The sequence below is a fragment of the Limulus polyphemus genome, unplaced genomic scaffold (assembly GCF_000517525.1).
Source record: "Limulus polyphemus unplaced genomic scaffold, Limulus_polyphemus-2.1.2 Scaffold4435, whole genome shotgun sequence".
Taxonomy (NCBI): Eukaryota; Metazoa; Arthropoda; class Merostomata; order Xiphosura; family Limulidae; genus Limulus; species Limulus polyphemus.
Window position 1 is genome coordinate 37561 of NW_013670045.1, and position 19506 is coordinate 57066.

At 29.8% G+C, this 19506-nt stretch overlaps 1 protein-coding gene across 1 annotated transcript in view; it reads left to right on the top strand.

Moving 5' to 3' along the window:
* LOC106471147 (eukaryotic translation initiation factor 5B-like) overlaps positions 1–19506 on the top strand; it is an 81414-nt gene that overhangs the window by 35673 nt on the left and 26235 nt on the right. Inside the window, 9 exon segments of the mRNA XM_022399764.1 lie at positions 909–947; positions 949–1060; positions 2975–3094; positions 6502–6699; positions 8064–8266; positions 10278–10385; positions 12374–12484; positions 15123–15190; positions 16981–17126. Of these exon segments, the coding sequence (XP_022255472.1) occupies positions 909–947; positions 949–1060; positions 2975–3094; positions 6502–6699; positions 8064–8266; positions 10278–10385; positions 12374–12484; positions 15123–15190; positions 16981–17126 (1105 nt within the window).

Genomic DNA, 19506 nt, shown 5'->3' on the forward strand with positions numbered 1-19506 from the left:
TTCTTTTTGCCTATCTATCATGCAAAGTAATTTTCAACTTAAGATTAAAAATACTTTTATGCATCAGAAAATTTTCAAATTTCAAATGCAAAATCTTTACGTTCAGATAGTTATCAAATGTTTCTTAAGAAAAAACTTTTATATTTTATCTGTTAACTGCTAACTGACTTTTCAAACAAGAACACCCATGTTTAAATCCTGGCCACTACCACAAATTGCAGTCTTTTGTAGACTTCCCTTAAGATGGCAGCATATTAGCAGCCAAAATGTAGGAGATATACTGGTGATCATACAGACACTTAACCATCATGATGATGAAGTAACATTAAGTTACATTTAATCAAAAGGAGAAACTGAAAAAAACAAAAACAAAATAGTAAACACAAACGGAGCATTTAAAATTTTTGTGATGAACTTGAAACTTTCTTAAGCAAGGTAATTTCACAGCATTGTTTTCATTTCTTCCAATAAACAGTTGAGAGTAATGCACTGCCCTGTAGTTTTATTAAGATCCAACAGCACATTTGCATCCATATCTGATACTTGATTAGCAGTGGTTGGACAGATTACCTGTTTTTGGGCTCTTGATTAAAGCTGTGGTATGAAATTACTTCTGGCTTTAGCTGTTATTTATTCCTAAGTTAAATTAATATCGTGGTGTAAATATTTTAAATATTACTTATTGAATTAATAATGGATAATTGAAAACTCATGGTACTTTAGCTTCTGGATATGTGATTTAAATAAAAACAGTGTTAAAATATCATTATAGTGTATGAGTTTGAATAGGTAAGTAAGGATTAAGGGAACGGGAGACATTAAACTGATTTCTTTTTTCTAAATGTATGAAAAGCAGTATCAATATTTTGTTTTGTATACATCTAAGTTCCCTATTTTATTTTTTTTAGATTCGTTTAGAGCAAGAAAAAAAAGAGAAGAAAAAACAGAAAGGAAAAAGAAAAACGTGAACGATTAAAAGCAGAAGGAAAGTTACTATCTAAGGCTCAGAAACAAGCCCGAGCAAGAATGGAAGCAACTTTAGAAGTTTTAAGACAACAGGGTATGGTGAAAGTAAATACAATTGTGTATTGTATTAATTTCATATTTGTTGATTTTACATCCTAAGAAATTAACAGTAGATAGTATTTAGGAATTTTCAATTTCATCATTTCATTCTTGTTGAACAAAACTATGATTGTGGAAATGCAGAGATCCACAGATAAATGAGATGTTGTTTTGAGTTGCATTAGGTGCTTTGTAAAAATTTACTAAAAAATATAAAAATGGTTTCAGTCCTATTCAAAAATAAACAACTTCAGTATATTTGTATTCATTGGACATTTGAATTAATTTCTTTAAAAATATAGTTATATCTAATTGGAAATTAAATATTTTACATGGTGTCCTAAACTTTGCTTTTCATAGGAAAGTGGTAAAAAAAATGTGATAATCAAGGGGTATCAGGCAGGCGGTAGCACTGCCTATGTAGAGATGGCTGAGATTCTTCATCAAAATTGTATTAATTTGGTTTAATATATCCTATTTTTGTATGTTAAATGTTAACATGCTACTACACTGTGTGCCTGTGCTGTTTTGTAGGGATGATGCAAATACCATACCTACTATCTTGTTTGCATTATTTTTGAAGGATTGATATTAGTCTTCCCTACATTTATTTCCATTTTTGAAAAGTTTTTATTTCATTTGTTCGATGTAGTTTCCTGACATACTCAAGCGTAGTTGTAAACATTTTACTCATTCTTTGCCTCTTTAATATTAAAAACACTAACTGCAATCCATTAAACATTTGTGATAGTTTTCTTTATTCTGTCATTTTCTATCATTTTCTTGCAAGCATTTTCTTGGTCTATTTGAAAAATTTTTATAAGGTCAGACAAATAAATTCATGTAGATGTAACTTTATTTAATAAAAATACACATAAACAATAAAATAAAGTAATTGTATTTATATTAGTGTACATAGTACAAAACAGTTATGAGCATTCAATGTATGATATGGTTTTATGAGTTGAAACAAAAAACTCATAAAAACGAAGAATAAGACCCATAGTAAAGAAAAAAGTACGTAAAGGTGTTTATAGCAGTCTATGAAATGAACCAAACTAATTATTGCAAAGTAAAATAAATGTAAAGTTGTAATGAAGACAAACTTAGCTGAATATGCAGGAACATCTGAATGTGCATTCACAAAGTGATAAGCATATTGTAATGAACAAACTGCACATGCATATTTTAAATATAAATAAGTTGAAAAACCCCATAGAAATTCTATTTGGTGTAATGTTCATTTTGTTTTAGGAAATTACATGTGAATTAAGTGTTGTTTGTGTGAATTACTTTACAAATATAAAGGCTAAAGTTGAAGTTGAAGCCAGTCGTCACATGATGACGACGACATTGTGCCGTCATGTACCATACTTGTTGCATTAAAAACTTTGACTAAGCAAGAAACAGGTACAGTGTTTCTGAATTGAAAAGCCTATATGCAATTCGGAGTCCTTGGACAAAGGTCTTTCTAACAATATGAGATTTGTAGTGTTTGATTAAGAAACTTGTGAGAAAAGTTCCAGACAGACGAATGCAAGCATTTTATTTATATAGATATTTTAAACGATAGTTGTACTTGTTGACAAAGAAAAGAAGGGATTTTTATTTGAAGACTGACTTTTGAGATAGCCTATGTATTTCAATACTGAGCATTACCTATTTTTTGAACAACACAATAGTTGTAGATAAGCTGTTAAGAGTGGTGATACAGTTTTATGCAGGAGGTTAATACTGTCTTTTAAATATATTACATTTTGTTCATTCTTTGTTTTACAGTATAATAGTTTTATGATAATACAATGAAACAATAAAAATATGAAACTCACTCATAGCAAGTCAGAAATATTGTTGATATTGTTTGGGCAACTTTTTGTGATGTTTTGAATTTCTTTATTCAATGTTAAAGGTGTTGAAGTGCCTCAAAAAGGTGAAAAACGAGAACGAGCTCCTCGTCTAGGAGACAGAAAACGTTTTCCAAAAAAGAAATCTGAGGAGGAAATTTCAACAGAATCACAACTTGAAAATGGTAAAATGTATAAAATGTAACAAATTTGTTTAGCTGCAAAGGTAGGCTTGTGAAAAGAAAAAAATTTTGAAATTGAGTACTTTTTACAGTGGTGACTGACAAGAAGTTTTCAATGTCAAGGTTAGGCTCAGTGATCTGTAACTTGTTTTACAGTTGTCTTAGGATTGAACAGATTTTTTATAATATCTATATAATCTGTTTTCTTACTTCAGTAACTTTGTTCAGGACATGACGTTAAAGGTATATAAAGTTAATGTACAGTATTAAGTAGTCATGCAGTGTGAATTGATCCAGGATGAAGTGTGTGTGTCCTTGTACTGAGCATAGGACTTTGTTTTTTTTATTTATTTAAAAAATAATTTTCTTGATTATTTGTACGTAAAAATCATTCTAATAAATATATGCGACTGATTCAGATTGAAAGGTCGTACCTTATACAAACAGTCATCATGAGGTTGGGAATTGTCTGTGAAATGCCAAAAATGTAAGAGCATTTGGAAGCAGTTGCGACTCGTATATCAGTACTTCAGTAGTGCTCCAAGGTAGGTGGGTTATTTGGACCCATGTGAATCAACAGTGCAAGAAATTTTTTCCTTTCTGTTGCATGTGTCCATAGAGTATTTTAGATGTGATTTTCTTCGCAGTGTTTGTTGATTTTGGCTGTAGCATATTGATTTGTTTCTGTGACCAGAATCAGGAAATGTGTCCAAGTAATCACCAGGTGAAGCATCTTGTAACTGAATTTTAAGATTAGAGTTTTAATTGAAAGGGAAATATGATGGATCTTGCACAATATTTGACCAGTAATGCAATAGGACAACAGGGTTCATAGCTCCAGCTGCTCCTATCATGAATTGGTATAGCAGAACCATGTCCACCACTTCTTGTCTTAGCACATGGTCCTATGATGTGAATCCCATTAACTATAGGTTTTCCACATGCTGCCAGTACTGCATTGTCATCATTTGAAAAATAAGAATCCGATGAAACTATTGGGTCGCCACATTCACTTGACTGGTTGTCACTGTCACTGAGGGCATTGCTTATAGATAGGTAAAATTTGAATATAAAGTATATGCATATGCATACTTGGCTTGGCATATGGGTGTGGTATATACTATAAGAGTCAGCAGTCAACGTGTTAAAGCTATTTAGGATAAACAAGTCTAATTTCTTGTTACTAACTGCTGTATTCTAGAAATAAATAAAGGGTAACTTAGATTTATTTCATATCTCTTTTTATGGTAGTTACGAGTTTGATCAAATTGACCGACCTTGTATAGAGTTAGGGTAGAGAAAATAACAGGTTAAAAAATAGTTTTATTAAAAAAAAGTTTGAAATTTATTTAGGAGGCTTTAGAGATTGTGCAAATGAAATTTGACATGAATCTTAACATGAAATCTTTTTAATCTTAACATGAAAATTACTTTGCACTAGGAGTAATCAACACTTTGACTCAATATATACATGTAGAAATTTTTAGTAAAGATACTTCATTAAAAATTCTGGTTTTTTGTCTCTAAAAGACTTATAGTGCTTACTGAAAGCTTACAAAATTTTGTGAAGATACACAAAACACATTAAATGTTATAGTATAGAAACTCCAAAGGTCAATTTGGGGTCAAGATTTAGATTGAATTGCCTGAGTCTGTAGTGAGAGAGTTAAAGTTAATTATAAATTGTAGGACACACTAAGTCAAGGTATGTGAAGAGATAAGTCTGGACAAACTATATTGAAATGTAAAGTATTTAACAAGAAGACTAGTTAACTGGTTTGCCAGTTTTCCTGAATGATAATGAAGTTAATTCAAATAAATAATATTGTGTTGTTAATCCTTACCCTAAGTATCTGACTTGTAAATGACTTAAATAAAAATTGATAATAAATTCACTTCACTTACTTAATCTAGTTTGCATTGTAACAGTCATTGTTCATGAAAGTTGATGATATAAATAGTGCTTAGGTATTAGGCAAAAGGCCTCTTTGGCACTAGATATGTCAGATGGTTGTCATGTTGGAACATATTCTTCTTTATTTTCACTTATAAGTTTTTAAAATTACATAACTATAATTAGATATTCTTTGAAATTTAGACAGCTTATTTATATTAAAGAAAATTATCTAATTTACAAGATGTTAGCTTCCTTAATTGTGATTATAGAATTGTTACATAACCTATTGAAGGATTTTTGTCATGACCATTTAGCTCATGTTTGAATAAAGTGCCATTCAGGTTGAAAACACCATTGCTGGATTTCTCTATAACACTACCTTCAAATAAAATAATTTTTTCCTAAACAAAAACAAACATATAATTCAAATGTTTTTTTCCACTAAAGTTTAAAACAGCTAAGCTTCAAACATTTAATTGGTAGAAAGTACCATGTTCATTTTTATTGCATAATTCCACCTACATTGAAAATGACACTGTTGTTTCTTTTTTAAAGTATTTTCAAGTTACCTTAGGAAAATACTATAAAAGCATTCAGCACAAAAAACTTATAACTATAAAAATTACTCCTTGCATTTATCTGGTTATAATTTTAGTCCTTTGTTTTAAAGCTTGTAATAAAACTTTTTCAAGGGTGTGGGGCTATTGTAATTTCTTGGATAGGTTAGAAAAACTTTTATCTGTGCTTTAAGCATTAAACAGTCATTTGTGATATAAATAAATTACAAAGAATATCTTGTTCTCAGCAGAATACTTTTTAAATTAAAGAATAGACAGTGATGTTTTGAAGTGACTTTTAGTTGGGTCATAAGACTTTTAAGAATGATGCTGATTCATGTTGTTTTTGAAACCTGGTCCAGATAAAAAGTTCTGTTAATAAAATTTGTCATCTTTTGTCTGGTTTCAAGACACAGAACCAAGTTTTGATTAAGTCATTGAAGACCAACACGAATCAGCATTCATGCAAATTTTTTCCTTTTTTTTTGTTGGAACTGTCAAAATCTGTGATAAGTGTATTAAAAAGTAATCATATATTCCATGAAAAATGATTTATTTCTGATTTTAGAATATATTAAGGTAGGTTAAAGTTAAATAATATTGAACAGTGGGCTTTGATAAAAATTAGTTCACAATTGCATTAAAGTGAATTTTAAAAATATTTTGTTACATAGAGACAGACGAAAAATAAAGTTTTAACATCTAGCATTTAAAAAGTTAGTACAACTGATGGTTAATGCTCTCGTAATTTCTGACCTTACTTTATTTAATAGTAGAGAATTATGTTTTTTTGGAATCTTTAGACTTGTAAATGGTAGCAGTGGCTTAATTTTTACTGGATCCTATTTTTTACATGATAAAATATTAAATGTGATATAATGCCACTGATTCTTCAAAATAACTGATGTAGAGTGCTCTTTGGGGGTTGCATGTGTTTTCTTCTGAATATTTCACAGCTGAAGAGCCTGCTAAAGAACCCACTAAAATTGAGGTTGCAATTGTTGGACATAAAGAAGCTGTTGATGGTGACTTGGCCAATAAAATACCTGTTGATGGAGAAGTTGTAAAAGAATCTGATGCTAAAGTTGCTGAAGAAGTGAAAGAAGCTTGGGATGAAGAAAGCAGTGGAGAGGAAGATGAACTTGAAGTGAATGGTATGTTTTGTGTATTTCACTAATAAGGCCAAAGATATCTTTTGTATGTGTATTAAGGTAATATAGGACTTCCATTATTTATCAGATTTAATAGTTATGAGATGGTCATTTTTGAAATATTTTCTTAGTGCTCTGTGATGCTAACTGAAGTGGTCATGAAACCTACCAATATTGTTTAGCAGAAAGACTATTGCAAGATACAGGAATATAGATATATAATAATGTATTTTGATGGTAAACTATGTATAAAGAAAATGAAACACCAGTAATTTGCAATCTGAAGAATGTAGTGATCCAGGTCAAAATTTTGATATTAAGTTTTGACTTTTTCAGGATAAGATAACAGTGTTTTAAAAGTGCTAAAATTGTATTCACAATTCATGTTCTCTTTGCAACTGATCAATCGGAAGAGGGGCATTGAAATTTGGAAGTATCTTTGTTCTATAATTGACAGCCAGAAGTATCCTCCAAACAGATAAAAAATGATAAGAATCCAACTATCCCATCCTACAGTAGCTACAAGAAGTAATACCTCAGGCAAAAATTCTGCACACAATCTCAACTGGATTAAGTATGTTCCAAAATTAGAAGTTAGAGAAAATTCAGGAATGTTAAATATTAGGTTTGAATCATAAACCCTTTCTTAATGGATTAAAATTCTATTTGTTATCAAAGTTGAAGGCAAAGAAAATTATCTTAATTGATTGAACCAAAATCCATCTGGTTTTGTAATAATTTTTTTCTAATGTTTCTTCAGTGGCACAGTGGTATGTCTACAGTTTTGTACCACTAGAAACCGAGTTTTGATACCCCTGGTGGGCAGAGCACAAATAGCCCTTTGTTCTTAACTACAAACAAAAAAAAACTGATGTTTTTATAAAAGCTTATGATTGTTGAAAAAATAAATTTTTTTGAGATATTGTAGTCATAACTAACTTTTGAATAGAACAGCTTGGATTTTTTCCCTTTTACTTTTAAAAGAAATTATACTACTAACAAAAAATAAATCAGAAATAATCACTTTTACGCCAGTTTCAAACCCTGTAAATAATTCATATTCTTCTTACAGCTTTAAGCTAAAATAGTTACTTTAATTGGAAAGAGTTTTTCTTGGTTTAGTGCAAAGCTACAGATTGGGCTATCTGTGTTATGCTTGCTGTAAAATCAAACCCAGAGTTCTAGTATTTTATGCCCTTAAGCTTATTGCTGAGTCACCAGGGAACATATTTGGGAATAGCTAAAATACATTTTGGAGTCAGTTAAAAAAAATTAAGTTGATTAAAGATGATCAAGAAGAAATACATTGGTTGGTCTTTAAAATCTTTTACTTATTGAGGGTTTTACTTATTTATTTTTGTATGAAGATGTTCAAGATACTGCAGATGAAAAATCTGCCGTGAAAGATGAAAGTGAAGATGAAGATGATGATGAACAGGAAGATGAAGATGAAGAAAGCAGTGATGAGGAGGAAGAATCTGAAGAAGAAAGTGGTTCTAGTGAAGAAAGCGAAGCAGACAGGCATAAAAATGAGGCAAAGATTAAGGAACGAGCTATTGTTAGGATACAGGTATATTTAACCAGTTTAAAAAATTTCTTTCACACTTAAACATTTGTACAAATAAATTAGAAAATAGTCACTAAGTCTGTCATTTTAAGTTAACACATTTTTCCCCACTATTTCAGTTTCTCATTACTCTTAGAAATCTGTTGACAACTGGTTCACCTTCTTAATTAACCATTTAGTCATATTAATATTTTATTATGAAGGTAATTTGTTAATTACTTATTAAGTGCAAGGTTATCTCTTCATAAATGACATCGTGCATTATTTCATATACTGTATGAATTATGTATCTACTCGTAGGCTTGTCAGCAATTCCTATACTTCCTATAATTTCCTATATTTTTCCCCTTTTTTAATGTGTATATATATATATATATATATATTCCTGTACTTGGAAGGAGTTTCTATAAAATTGCAAGATTTGTGTCACGAAGAATGCTTCTACAAATAGTGTGCGTGTAATCATCTTAGATATGAGAGAAGATAGCATATCAATGGTTCAAGATTGTGTTCATTATATATCAAATATTGCATTGCAGTATTGAAACAGGTGTACATACAGTTTCAGGTAGCATGTAGAACAGAATGCATGTACACTTGCTAGTGTGTAACACCAATCTGAGGATATATATATATAATCAATATGCATCATTGCATAACTTGGTTATTTATGTATATAAGTATCATGATAGTCTATGTACATCATGAAATACTAATTCATTAAAATATAAGGATCTGTTAATTTTTGAAACAAAAACTACTTTTTAGTCTACTTTTGCTTTTAGCAAAATTAGAGTGTTAGATTGGCTGGCTTGGCTTCAACTGATTATTATCCATTCACAAAATTTTCTGACCTGGGTATGCATTGTTTATTCGATTCGGCTGTCTTTCTGTTCTTACTTTTGTGAGGTAGATATGTAAATTAAGCACTGTATCAAGATTTATACTGGCTCCAACTCAAATTAAGACACAAAATGAGATGAATATTTTATCCCCAAAAGTGTGTACGATGTCTGTTCAGATTGTTGTTTTTTTGCATACATACAACACAGATGTAGACTACATGGGCATTGTTTTTTTAGCCCTGACTGACTAGTAAATGAAACCTTCCAACCTATATACATTTAGAACAAAAAAATGCAACTTAAATCTTATTTCCTAATTTTTTATGATGGTTATGAGGTCATTCAAACAGATAAAATGTAAAGATTTTCTGAAAAAAAACCGTTTGATATTTAACTGGATTCTTGAGGAGGTTATAGAGGTTTTGCAAATGAAATTTGACAATTTTGTGATACATAAAGTTATTTTTTATTTTAAAATCAAAATGACTTTGCATGTGGGATAGGTAACATTCAGAAAAAATGCATGAGCAAATCTTTAATTAAAAAACTTAATTTTAAAAATCTGATATTTTGTGTACAAAAGCCTTGTTATGTTAAATAATAATCTGCCAAATATCATGAAGATACACACATGCTATATTAAAAGTTATAACATGAAAACTATAACAAGCATAAAATGGGTACAAGGTTGGTCCCTGGGACCATGCCAATAGTTGAAAGGGTTAGCATAATAATTTATGATCAGATAGATTCAGCTTTTAGTTTGGCAGTATTCTGCAATGTAATGAAAATAATTGACTACTAATTATTCTTTGTTTAGTTTATCAAATACAAGTAAATAAAAAGATTTTGTTTAAAAAAATAATCACTTGTTTAATTACTTGATGTTCTACACTTGATTATATCTTGTCGTATTTGCTTTTACTGTGCTCTTGCTGAAATTTTATTTTAAGAATTATAAATATATTTAAAATTATTATAGTTTAGCTTCTTACTATAAAGAATTCTTTATACATTTATAACCATGTATTGATATAAAATGAAGGCAAAGAAACATGTATGTTAATTTCTTCTATTCTGCCACTATTAAAATGTGTAATTAGTGAATAACCGTATAAAATGTGGGATATGAGGTATAACTGTAATATTGCTATATTATATGTTCTTAGAAACGAAGGGAAATGGCAGAAAAGAACCGAACGCTTGAAAAATTGAGATCTCCAGTTGTATGTGTGTTAGGCCATGTTGACACAGGAAAGACAAAAATTCTGGACAAGGTATGTTTGTAAGAAGCTAATTTGTTACTTCTGTTGAGTTCTTTATTAAAGCATAAAGATGTTTTTTAGCACTATATTATCGGTTTGCATTTTTTTGTTCATAGAGTGGTGAACAGATTGTGAAATTTAACATTTTTTTTTGTTCTGTTGAGTGTAAATATTACTGCAACATTTTAAATGAGGAATTTCTTCGTGTAAACTATGATGAACTTGTTTACCTAACATTTGCAAGGACAAGTTTCCTGGGATGAATTCTAACAGTTTTTATTCTTTTAAGATATTTTTCTGAATGACAATAATTTTGTGGATGTTTATTCGTATGATGTCATGTTGTTTAACTTAATGCCTTTCACTTTCTATTTTTAGTTGTATCAATTTCTGATTATTTTTCTAAATAATACATATTTTCAAGTTTAAGCTTTTTATTGTTCTGGTTTTTAATCATTCTGTTTTATAAGGTATTTTATGCATATTTTTGGAATGATATTAAGACTATTTTTATACGATGGTTAGTGAAATATATTTGTTTTTCATCTTTTGTAGATATAATTTGTACGTGGTTGGTGATTGATTCAACTCATCTTATGGGTTGACTATATTACTAACATTTCTACAAGTTTCAGTTTTACCTAAGCCACAGACTGTTGTTTTCTCTGTTATAATTATTTGCCACTCTGAATGTTCATAATAAGATCAAACACATGACCATAAGAACTAATATCATTTTGTTTTGTTTGTTGAGGCAATATTTTATTTATCATTACAGGTGTTTATGTCTGTGATATAAAGAAAAACAATAACTTAATTATGTATTCATTTTAATTAAGGAGTATTTACTCTCCTAACCAAAAACGTATTCATTGACATTCACTGTATATATATGCCTCTGGGCTTGTTTAACAAAACATTTCAATTCAAGAGTTATATTTTTAAAGATATTTCTTATATGAAAGGGGCATTTAGTTTCTCTGTATTTAACATTGCACTTGTAATCAGGAAGGGAGACATTTTAAACTCTTCTGATTGGGTTTGAGATAAATGAATCATAGAGTTCACTTGCCTCAATTCATAGTAATTCAGCTTAGACTTTATAAGAGTAAATGTTTGTTTTTTTAAGTCCAAAGGTTTTTATTTTTTTGATAAATGTTAGATTTCTAGACTGTTGTGTAATTTCAAAAAAAGGTAAATGAAGTTTTCTAAAAGTGGGATCATGTGCGAGAAATAGTTTATGTAGTTTAGATGTTGAGTTTGGTTGTATGCACAGTTGTGAAAACACAATCTTTTGAACCAATTTTCAACAAATAGCTTGGTATGACTTATTGATTAGTGTGCTTAGACTGTGAATAGTGAGGGTTCATGATTCATAGCTGCAAAAATTCACTCCACTCTTTAGATTTGTGAGTGTGCTATTAGAAATATGGTCATATCTCACTCTTCACTCTGACAACAGTAGTCCAGAACTGGTGGTAGGCACTGTTTAATATCTGTCTTCCCTCTAGCTTAACAATTCAAAATTAAGAATAACTGTGGGAAGTACCACTTTTTGTAGCTTTATGCAGAAATTCTAAAACAGGTGAACAAACGGTCACATCTGTTTTATCCTGCTTTAACTTTGGAGGCAAATAAAATGTGTTAGATGACTTTCAAGATGCATTTCACACTATTTTTTGAGGTTGATTTGAATATAATGCCCACCTCTTTCTTTACTTTTTGGTTTTGGTTTTCTTATATTCACAACTGTGTTTGTATGGCATATTTATTTTGGACTATTTCTTTGTGTGTCTTTTTGTTTCTTCATCCAAACCTTTAGGATTATATTTTAGCTTTCCAATCAGCCAGTTATTTTTTTTAAAGAATTTTTTTAATATCATATTATTTCAGATGGTAGATTTGTGAATATTAACTGTTTAAATTTAAAACATGAAATTTTGCTAACAAAACTGTTGTTGAAGCTCACCTCTACTAAGAATAAGTTGTTTAAATTTTAGATTCGTAGGACTCATGTTCAAGATGGAGAGGCTGGTGGAATTACTCAACAAATTGGTGCAACCATGGTACCAGTAGAGGCTATAAAAGAACAATGTAAAATGGTGAAAAATGTAGGTTTTGTGTTCTGAAAATGGGGACTTTTTATAAATTTATGTATAATTATTTTATCACGATGTATATTAAGACTTTAAGACATGTTTAGTTTTATTTAATTGACAATTGAAACTGTCATTTCTTGATGAAACTTCATAATTACAGAATTGAGGAAAAACAAGACAATTGTATGTTTCACAAACAATCATTTATTCATGACAGTGGTTTCACTTGTAAAGGCATCATCAGATACAAACTGAAATGTTTTATAACAGTGTTTATACATATGTTTAAACAAAGAATTAGAAGTGACCTTGACATTCACCCATATATAAAATTCCTGTTACAAAACATTTCAGTCTGTAACTGTTGATGCCTATACTGGTGAAACCATGGTCATGAATAAATGATGTATTTGTGAAACGTACAGTTGTCTTACTTTTCCTCAATTCTGTATTTCTGTATTTATGAATTAAATGTGTTCCAGAATCAATCTACAACACAACAATACAAGAGAGAGATTTAGCTATATTTTTCTGTTCATTTCTTCTTAATTTAATGGTATTCTTGTTGTATGTGTGATATAATTTGAAATTATGAGAATAAAAAACAGGTAAGTCCTTTGAATTACAATAATAGTTTAGGTGGGTGCAAAATACATCAGTAATCTTTAGCATTGCAAGTACTTCATTCTTATCTGACTGTTCCAGTATGTCATTTGTTGGATCATTCCTTGATTTGCCACCTGAATCTTATCAGAAAACAGCTTTATTACTATTTGAAGAAATTTATAATATCAATTATTTTGGTAGATAACATCTTATTCTGACTAATAGATTAGTGTTGTGTGTGACATTACAATGCATTTAGACTGATAATAATAATGCTGATAATTATTTTGGTAAATAATATGATAAGCTGGCTATAGATTAGTGTTGTGTATGACATTACACTAACTGATAATAAGGAAATTATATCAATTATTGTGGTGTTATCTATCAAAATAATTGATAGCATTATTATTATTAGTCTTACTGTGATGTAATATCACACTCATAACCAGTTAGCACAAAAAGACCATGACAAATCAGTTACACAGTGAGAGAATTAAAAGTTTAAACTCGTGACATTTGTCATCAAGTAGAAGCCAGTTTGATGTGTATTACATTTCTCCTCTCCTATGTTTTCTTACTTATTTGGTAATAAGGAGTTTTTTATTTCCACAGAGCTGGTAATTATTAAACACACAACTCTATCAATATTAGGTGCTGAATTATAACTCTTGTAAGGGCAAGGTCCATAAAAACAAAATTATTTAGGTGATGGTATCTCTAGCTGACATACCAGACCAAATTTATTTTATTTATGTATTTTTATTTTTTACAGAAGTCTAGCATAATTCAAACAGAATTTTAAGTTGTGCATCTTTTAGTTCCATATGCTTCAAATTAGTATTAGTGTATAAGATTTCTTGAAAAATTTTCACTAATTGTTTTAGACTTTACCCAGCAGACACTAAGAATTGATTTAAGTTCAGTAGTTGCATTGTACAAATAACTAGAAAATCACATACTCTCCTCCTAATGATGTATTAATGGCAAGCTTTGATGTTGGTTAACTTTACACCATTACTTCATTACAAAAAGTGTTTTTTTTTGCATTTTTAATGAAGTTGTTTATGATCAGGTTGATGAAGTTTTATTAATGTAAAATATAAACTTGTTCCTGCTGTGGCTGAGAAAACAACAAAAGCATTTTTTTGGAAAACTTTGTAATTTGTATGAATAGATGTTATCAAACATGATATACTATTTTCAGTAAAGTTTAAATCCACACTAATGGAATAATATATTTATACGGATACTAGTTTTGACATTTCACATGTTTTCTTCGGTCTAACATTTGTCTGTGGGAGAAATGCAAACATATTGTATGTGTTTCTCCACAAACAAATGTTGGACTGAAGAAGATGTGAAATATCGAAACAAGTATCCATGTAAATTTGTAATTGTTCTGTTAGTGTGGATTTAAACCTTATTATAAATTACTTTACACAGTATTTTGTATATACCTCTTATGATATACTATATATATAAAGACAAAATGTGTGTTGGTTTGCACCCTAACTCCTTAGACTATTGGGCCAATCTCAATCAAAATTTGTATGTAAACACTATGAACTATGGGGAATGTCCTAAGAGGATCAAAATTGAACTTAACCCTATTTCTATTCTGTAAATACTGTTGTTTAATTACTTTCAGCCTATTGAGTCAATCTCAAACAATCATGGCAGGTTGATGCTTTAATCAACGTTTAATATTCTAAATGGATTCAAAGTCAAAGTATGAAAGTTGCTGGATTGTTTCTTAAAAAAATCATGCTTTTCTCATGATCAGTGAGATGTAGGGTGTTCAAGGGTGGGATCACCTCTAAATCTTTATTTGTTGGTAGATGGAAAGTAAACTGCAAATGTTGTTTATGAAGAAGCTTTGTTATAAATTTAAAATGTTGAGATAAAGTTTATGTTCATATTATTACTTTGAAATATATGATTGCTGTTAAACTTGCATTGCTTTAATAAAGTTTAAACATTCCCCATTAGTTGACGGTTATTTCAGTCTGTTCTTTATATAGCACTCTTTGATCTTTTTCAGTTTAGCTGTAATGATCTTAAACTACCTGGTCTGTTGATCATTGACACCCCTGGTCACGAGTCTTTTAGGTAAGATCTACAATACAAAGCATAGGTCCTGTTTGTTTGATGCTTTTCAGCTGTGGGTAGTTTAACCTTAAGATAATACAGATAGCAATTATTTATTTTATAATTTCTAGCTTTGTGTAGTGTTACCTGATAACGTTCAAAATATTGTCTTCAGTTGATAATATCTAGTTTTGTAAAGTGTGACATGTTGTTAAAACTGAAATCAATTCCTGCTGTTTCAGTACATTGTAGCTGTGTGTAGTGTGACGTAACACTGTAATCAGCTTCTGCTGTTTCAGTACTTTGTAGCTTTGTGTAGTGTGACTTAACACTGAAATCAATTCCTGCTGCTTCAGTACATTGTGTGACTTGATAATACTGAAACCAACTCCTACTGGTTCAGTACTTTGTAGCTTTGTGTAGTGTGACTTGAGAACACTGAAAGCAACTCCTGCTGGTTCAGTACTTTGTAGCTTTGTATAGTGTGACTTGAGAACACTGAAACCAACTCCTACTGATTCAGTATTTTGTAGTTTTGTGTAGTGTGACTTAACACTGAAATCGATTCCTGCTGCTTCAGTACATTGTGTGACTTGATAATACTGAAACCAACTCCTACTGATTCAGTATTTTGTAGTTTTGTGTAGTGTAAATATATGATAAAACAGAATGGCAGAGCTGACTGAAAATCATGTAAGGAGAAAATGAATAACTTTTATTTTTTGAATGCTTTAATTCTTTTTTAATAGTTTGTGCTTCTGAAATTGGGAAGTTACTTTGAGTCCATTTTAGATATTAATTTTAAGTTGCAATGACTTTCTGTACATGAACAAAACTAATTATTCAGTGTTCAACACCCGAATGTTGTAGTATGGAAATACTACATATATCACTATTCCATAGTATTTATTTTGTATCTAAAAACTTTAAATTGTTCTAAGTTCAAATTTTACAGCAACTGAATATACTTGAAGTTATCTATAAGATTCAACTTTGGGTGTTCTTTCTTGAGTTTGTACTGTTTCTTGGGATAGCTATATTGTGTCCTGTTTTTAATAGCTTGTGCATTGAATATAGCTTTGTGATCATGACATGGAGCAGAGATACTTCTGAATTCTTGAAATATATTTGTGCTTGGTTAGCAACAGGAATAATATAGATTGTGATTGTGTGTGCATTATTGTATCTTAATTTCAAGTTCTTTTAGTTTCTATTTCACTTCAATTTCAACTTTTTAACCTGGAAGACACTTAGTACTTAGTACTTAGCTGTGTTTGTCAGACTTTTGTTTCTTCTCCTTTGCACTATTATCATATGAACATTCCATTGAAACTCATGTTATGTGGAGGATTGTATACTAATGTTTCATTAATTCTCTAAACCAATAATACCAAAGTATCTTTTAAAAGGCTTGAAATTGAGACCTTTGTAGTTGCATGTATATGCACAGTTTGCAGTAGATATATAACTATAAAAATTAGCTGAGATTTATTTAAAAGCTATAGACAATAATATTATATACCAGTTGTTTTTGTTAGTTCATCCATTAACATGGCACTTGAAGAAAGCCTGTAATGAAAAGGTTTACCATTATTAATTGTTAGATATAAATCTGGAGTATGCAATAAAAATATAAATACAACTGTAGGTAAGTTAGGTATATTGAGATAAGTATGAATTTCAGTATATTAAATGTTTGGTATAATCTAAAAAGATACATAGTCCAAATTGAATGACTTGTATTTTATGAATTGATATTGTCATAATAAGAAAGTTTATACGTGTTATTGTTATAATTTTTGTGCCTGTAGTAACCTTCGTTCGAGAGGCTCATCGCTTTGTGACATTGCCATTCTCGTGGTAGATATCATGCATGGACTAGAACCACAAACAATTGAATCAATCAACCTTCTGAAACAGAAAAAAACACCATTTATAATAGCTTTAAATAAAGTAAGTATTTTGATTTTATTTATGCAACACTATATTTTAAAATTAAGAGAACTTCCATGCATATTCATATACGAACATGTAGGCATAGTTGGTTGACTTAAATATTTGAAGAAATTAAAGTCATAGCATTTTACTCTCAGTGCTTTGTGAAAAAAGTTATGAAGTTGGTAAACTGAAATTTTATGTCAAGGAAACAATATAAATAAAGATATATATATTTATCAGTAGTATTTAACAATGATCAGAATTGCTAAGTAAGTTAGATCACTAATATGAGATCATAGTAAAGCAAATAGCTGTTTTACTCAGCTACTTAAAATTCTTAATGTTGTGAATGAAATGTAAAATTAAATAGAAATTATGAATACTAGAAATGCTTGGAATAAAATGTTTACATCAGTAGCTTGGAAATGGGAACAGACTGAAGGATAGATAACAAATTATAAGCAAGATATATATCATGTTAAGCAGTTCAACAAATCTACTAAGTCACTACTGCAAAAGGATTAGGTGAATTTTAATGGTTTTAGTCATCATTGGAACAAACAGAAAAGAAATAAAGGTGAGTTATCACAGTTTTTAACCCAGTCATTGTCAAATAATAAAATATCAGTCCAGATATAGTCTAGAGGTATTGTCTTTAACATATCTGAACTGGGACAGATGTGTTTTTTTTATTAAGAGTCGGGTATAACCCTATCTCAATTTTGGCCTGTAATCTAACAAGTGCTATTCTTTTCACATGTGACAGCTTTTATAATTGTACTGAAAGTTACAAAACATTATGAGTGAAAAGTAGAAATGCATAGAAAGTGAGATTGCCATAAACTAGTGTGCTATTTGATTCAAAAGTTTAATAATACTGGGTTTGGATATGTAGGTTTATTTTATGTAAGTTCTATATGATTATTATACAGGTGTATGCTAGAGTTGCAGTTGAAAGAACCACTAATTTTACATTTACAAAACTAGTTAAGAATATACTTTTATTTAAGTATTATTTGATAATTTTTTCTACATTTTCCTGCAGGTGTTCTACACACAGATAATGAGCATCCTTGTAAATAGAATACAAAGATTGTAAACTTGTGCTAATGCTTGCTTTACCTTTTTTCTGTGTAATGCTCTCCTGGAGTGAGGTCTTGCACATTTCAAGGGGTGATTTGTGCAAGTTGGTATGAGTTATGTGATTTTTATCTTTCTTTAATTTATTGTGAGAATGATTATTGATTTAGGTAGTCTAGAATTGAGGGATATTGCACTAGGAACTTTCATTATGTCTTAACAGTGCAATGTATCATGATTCTTGCTCTTGTCTCTCTCATGTACAGATGACTTTCTCCAGTTTCAACAACCAGGGAGTTTTCAAACAGCAAATTTCAAAGCCAATGGCTTTGAAAATACTTCAGTGTTTCATAGTAGTCTTTTGTTTTTATTTATTCACTTGTGTTTTCTTCTCTCTTTTTTTCTGTCCTTTCTTTAAATTATTCTCTGAGTAACACTTCATGAACCTACTGTGTATTAGGAATAGTTTATACTTTTCTGTTGAAAACCAGTGTTCCATATTACCACAATAGGAGTAATTTAAAACATCAGCAAGAATTCATGAAACAAAGAACAATTTCATTTTAATTTATAATTGTTATAATTATAAAAACATCATTGAAAGTAAAGGAGAATGTTATATAAAGAATCTTATATTGATTTGTATTTTGGGTTAACAATTACATTGAAGATTATATATGGTTACACACAGAATTGATTAAAAAAATGTTTACAAGTAAAGGAGTATGTATGGATGTAACCAAGTGAAATAGATTACAAACGAACATACCTCCATACAATATGAACATCACTAATCTAAAGAAGAGAAACAAACATTCAATATCAAATAAAAAATTTGATAGATTGCTTAGTAGACACTTGACATTGACAAATATAGTATAGAATCATGTAAACAGACTTATTGCCATCTGGGGGAAAAAAGGCCTATCCTCTACAATACATCTTTTTTTATCTCCCCCCCCCCACACACACACACTCAGCATGGAACAGGAGGGTAAAAGTCATTTGTTTTTTTCCAAACTAGATAGCAATCAAGGTGTATGACAAGAGTGAGGAGATTCACTTGAACTATCCTTGAATATAGTACACTTGCATTTAGTTTGTGTTTGGACATCTAATTTTGCATGCAGTTTTTTTACCATGTTGGTTAACGTTTTAATTACTTAACTGAGGATATTTTGGATGCTTAATTAATTTTTTCCTTCGTAATGTAGAGATTAGTATATTTTGTTACTTTTATTATATGAACATACACACACACACACACACAAATTTTAGTAGAATAAGGTAGTGTGTCTGATTATACCCATAATAAAAAA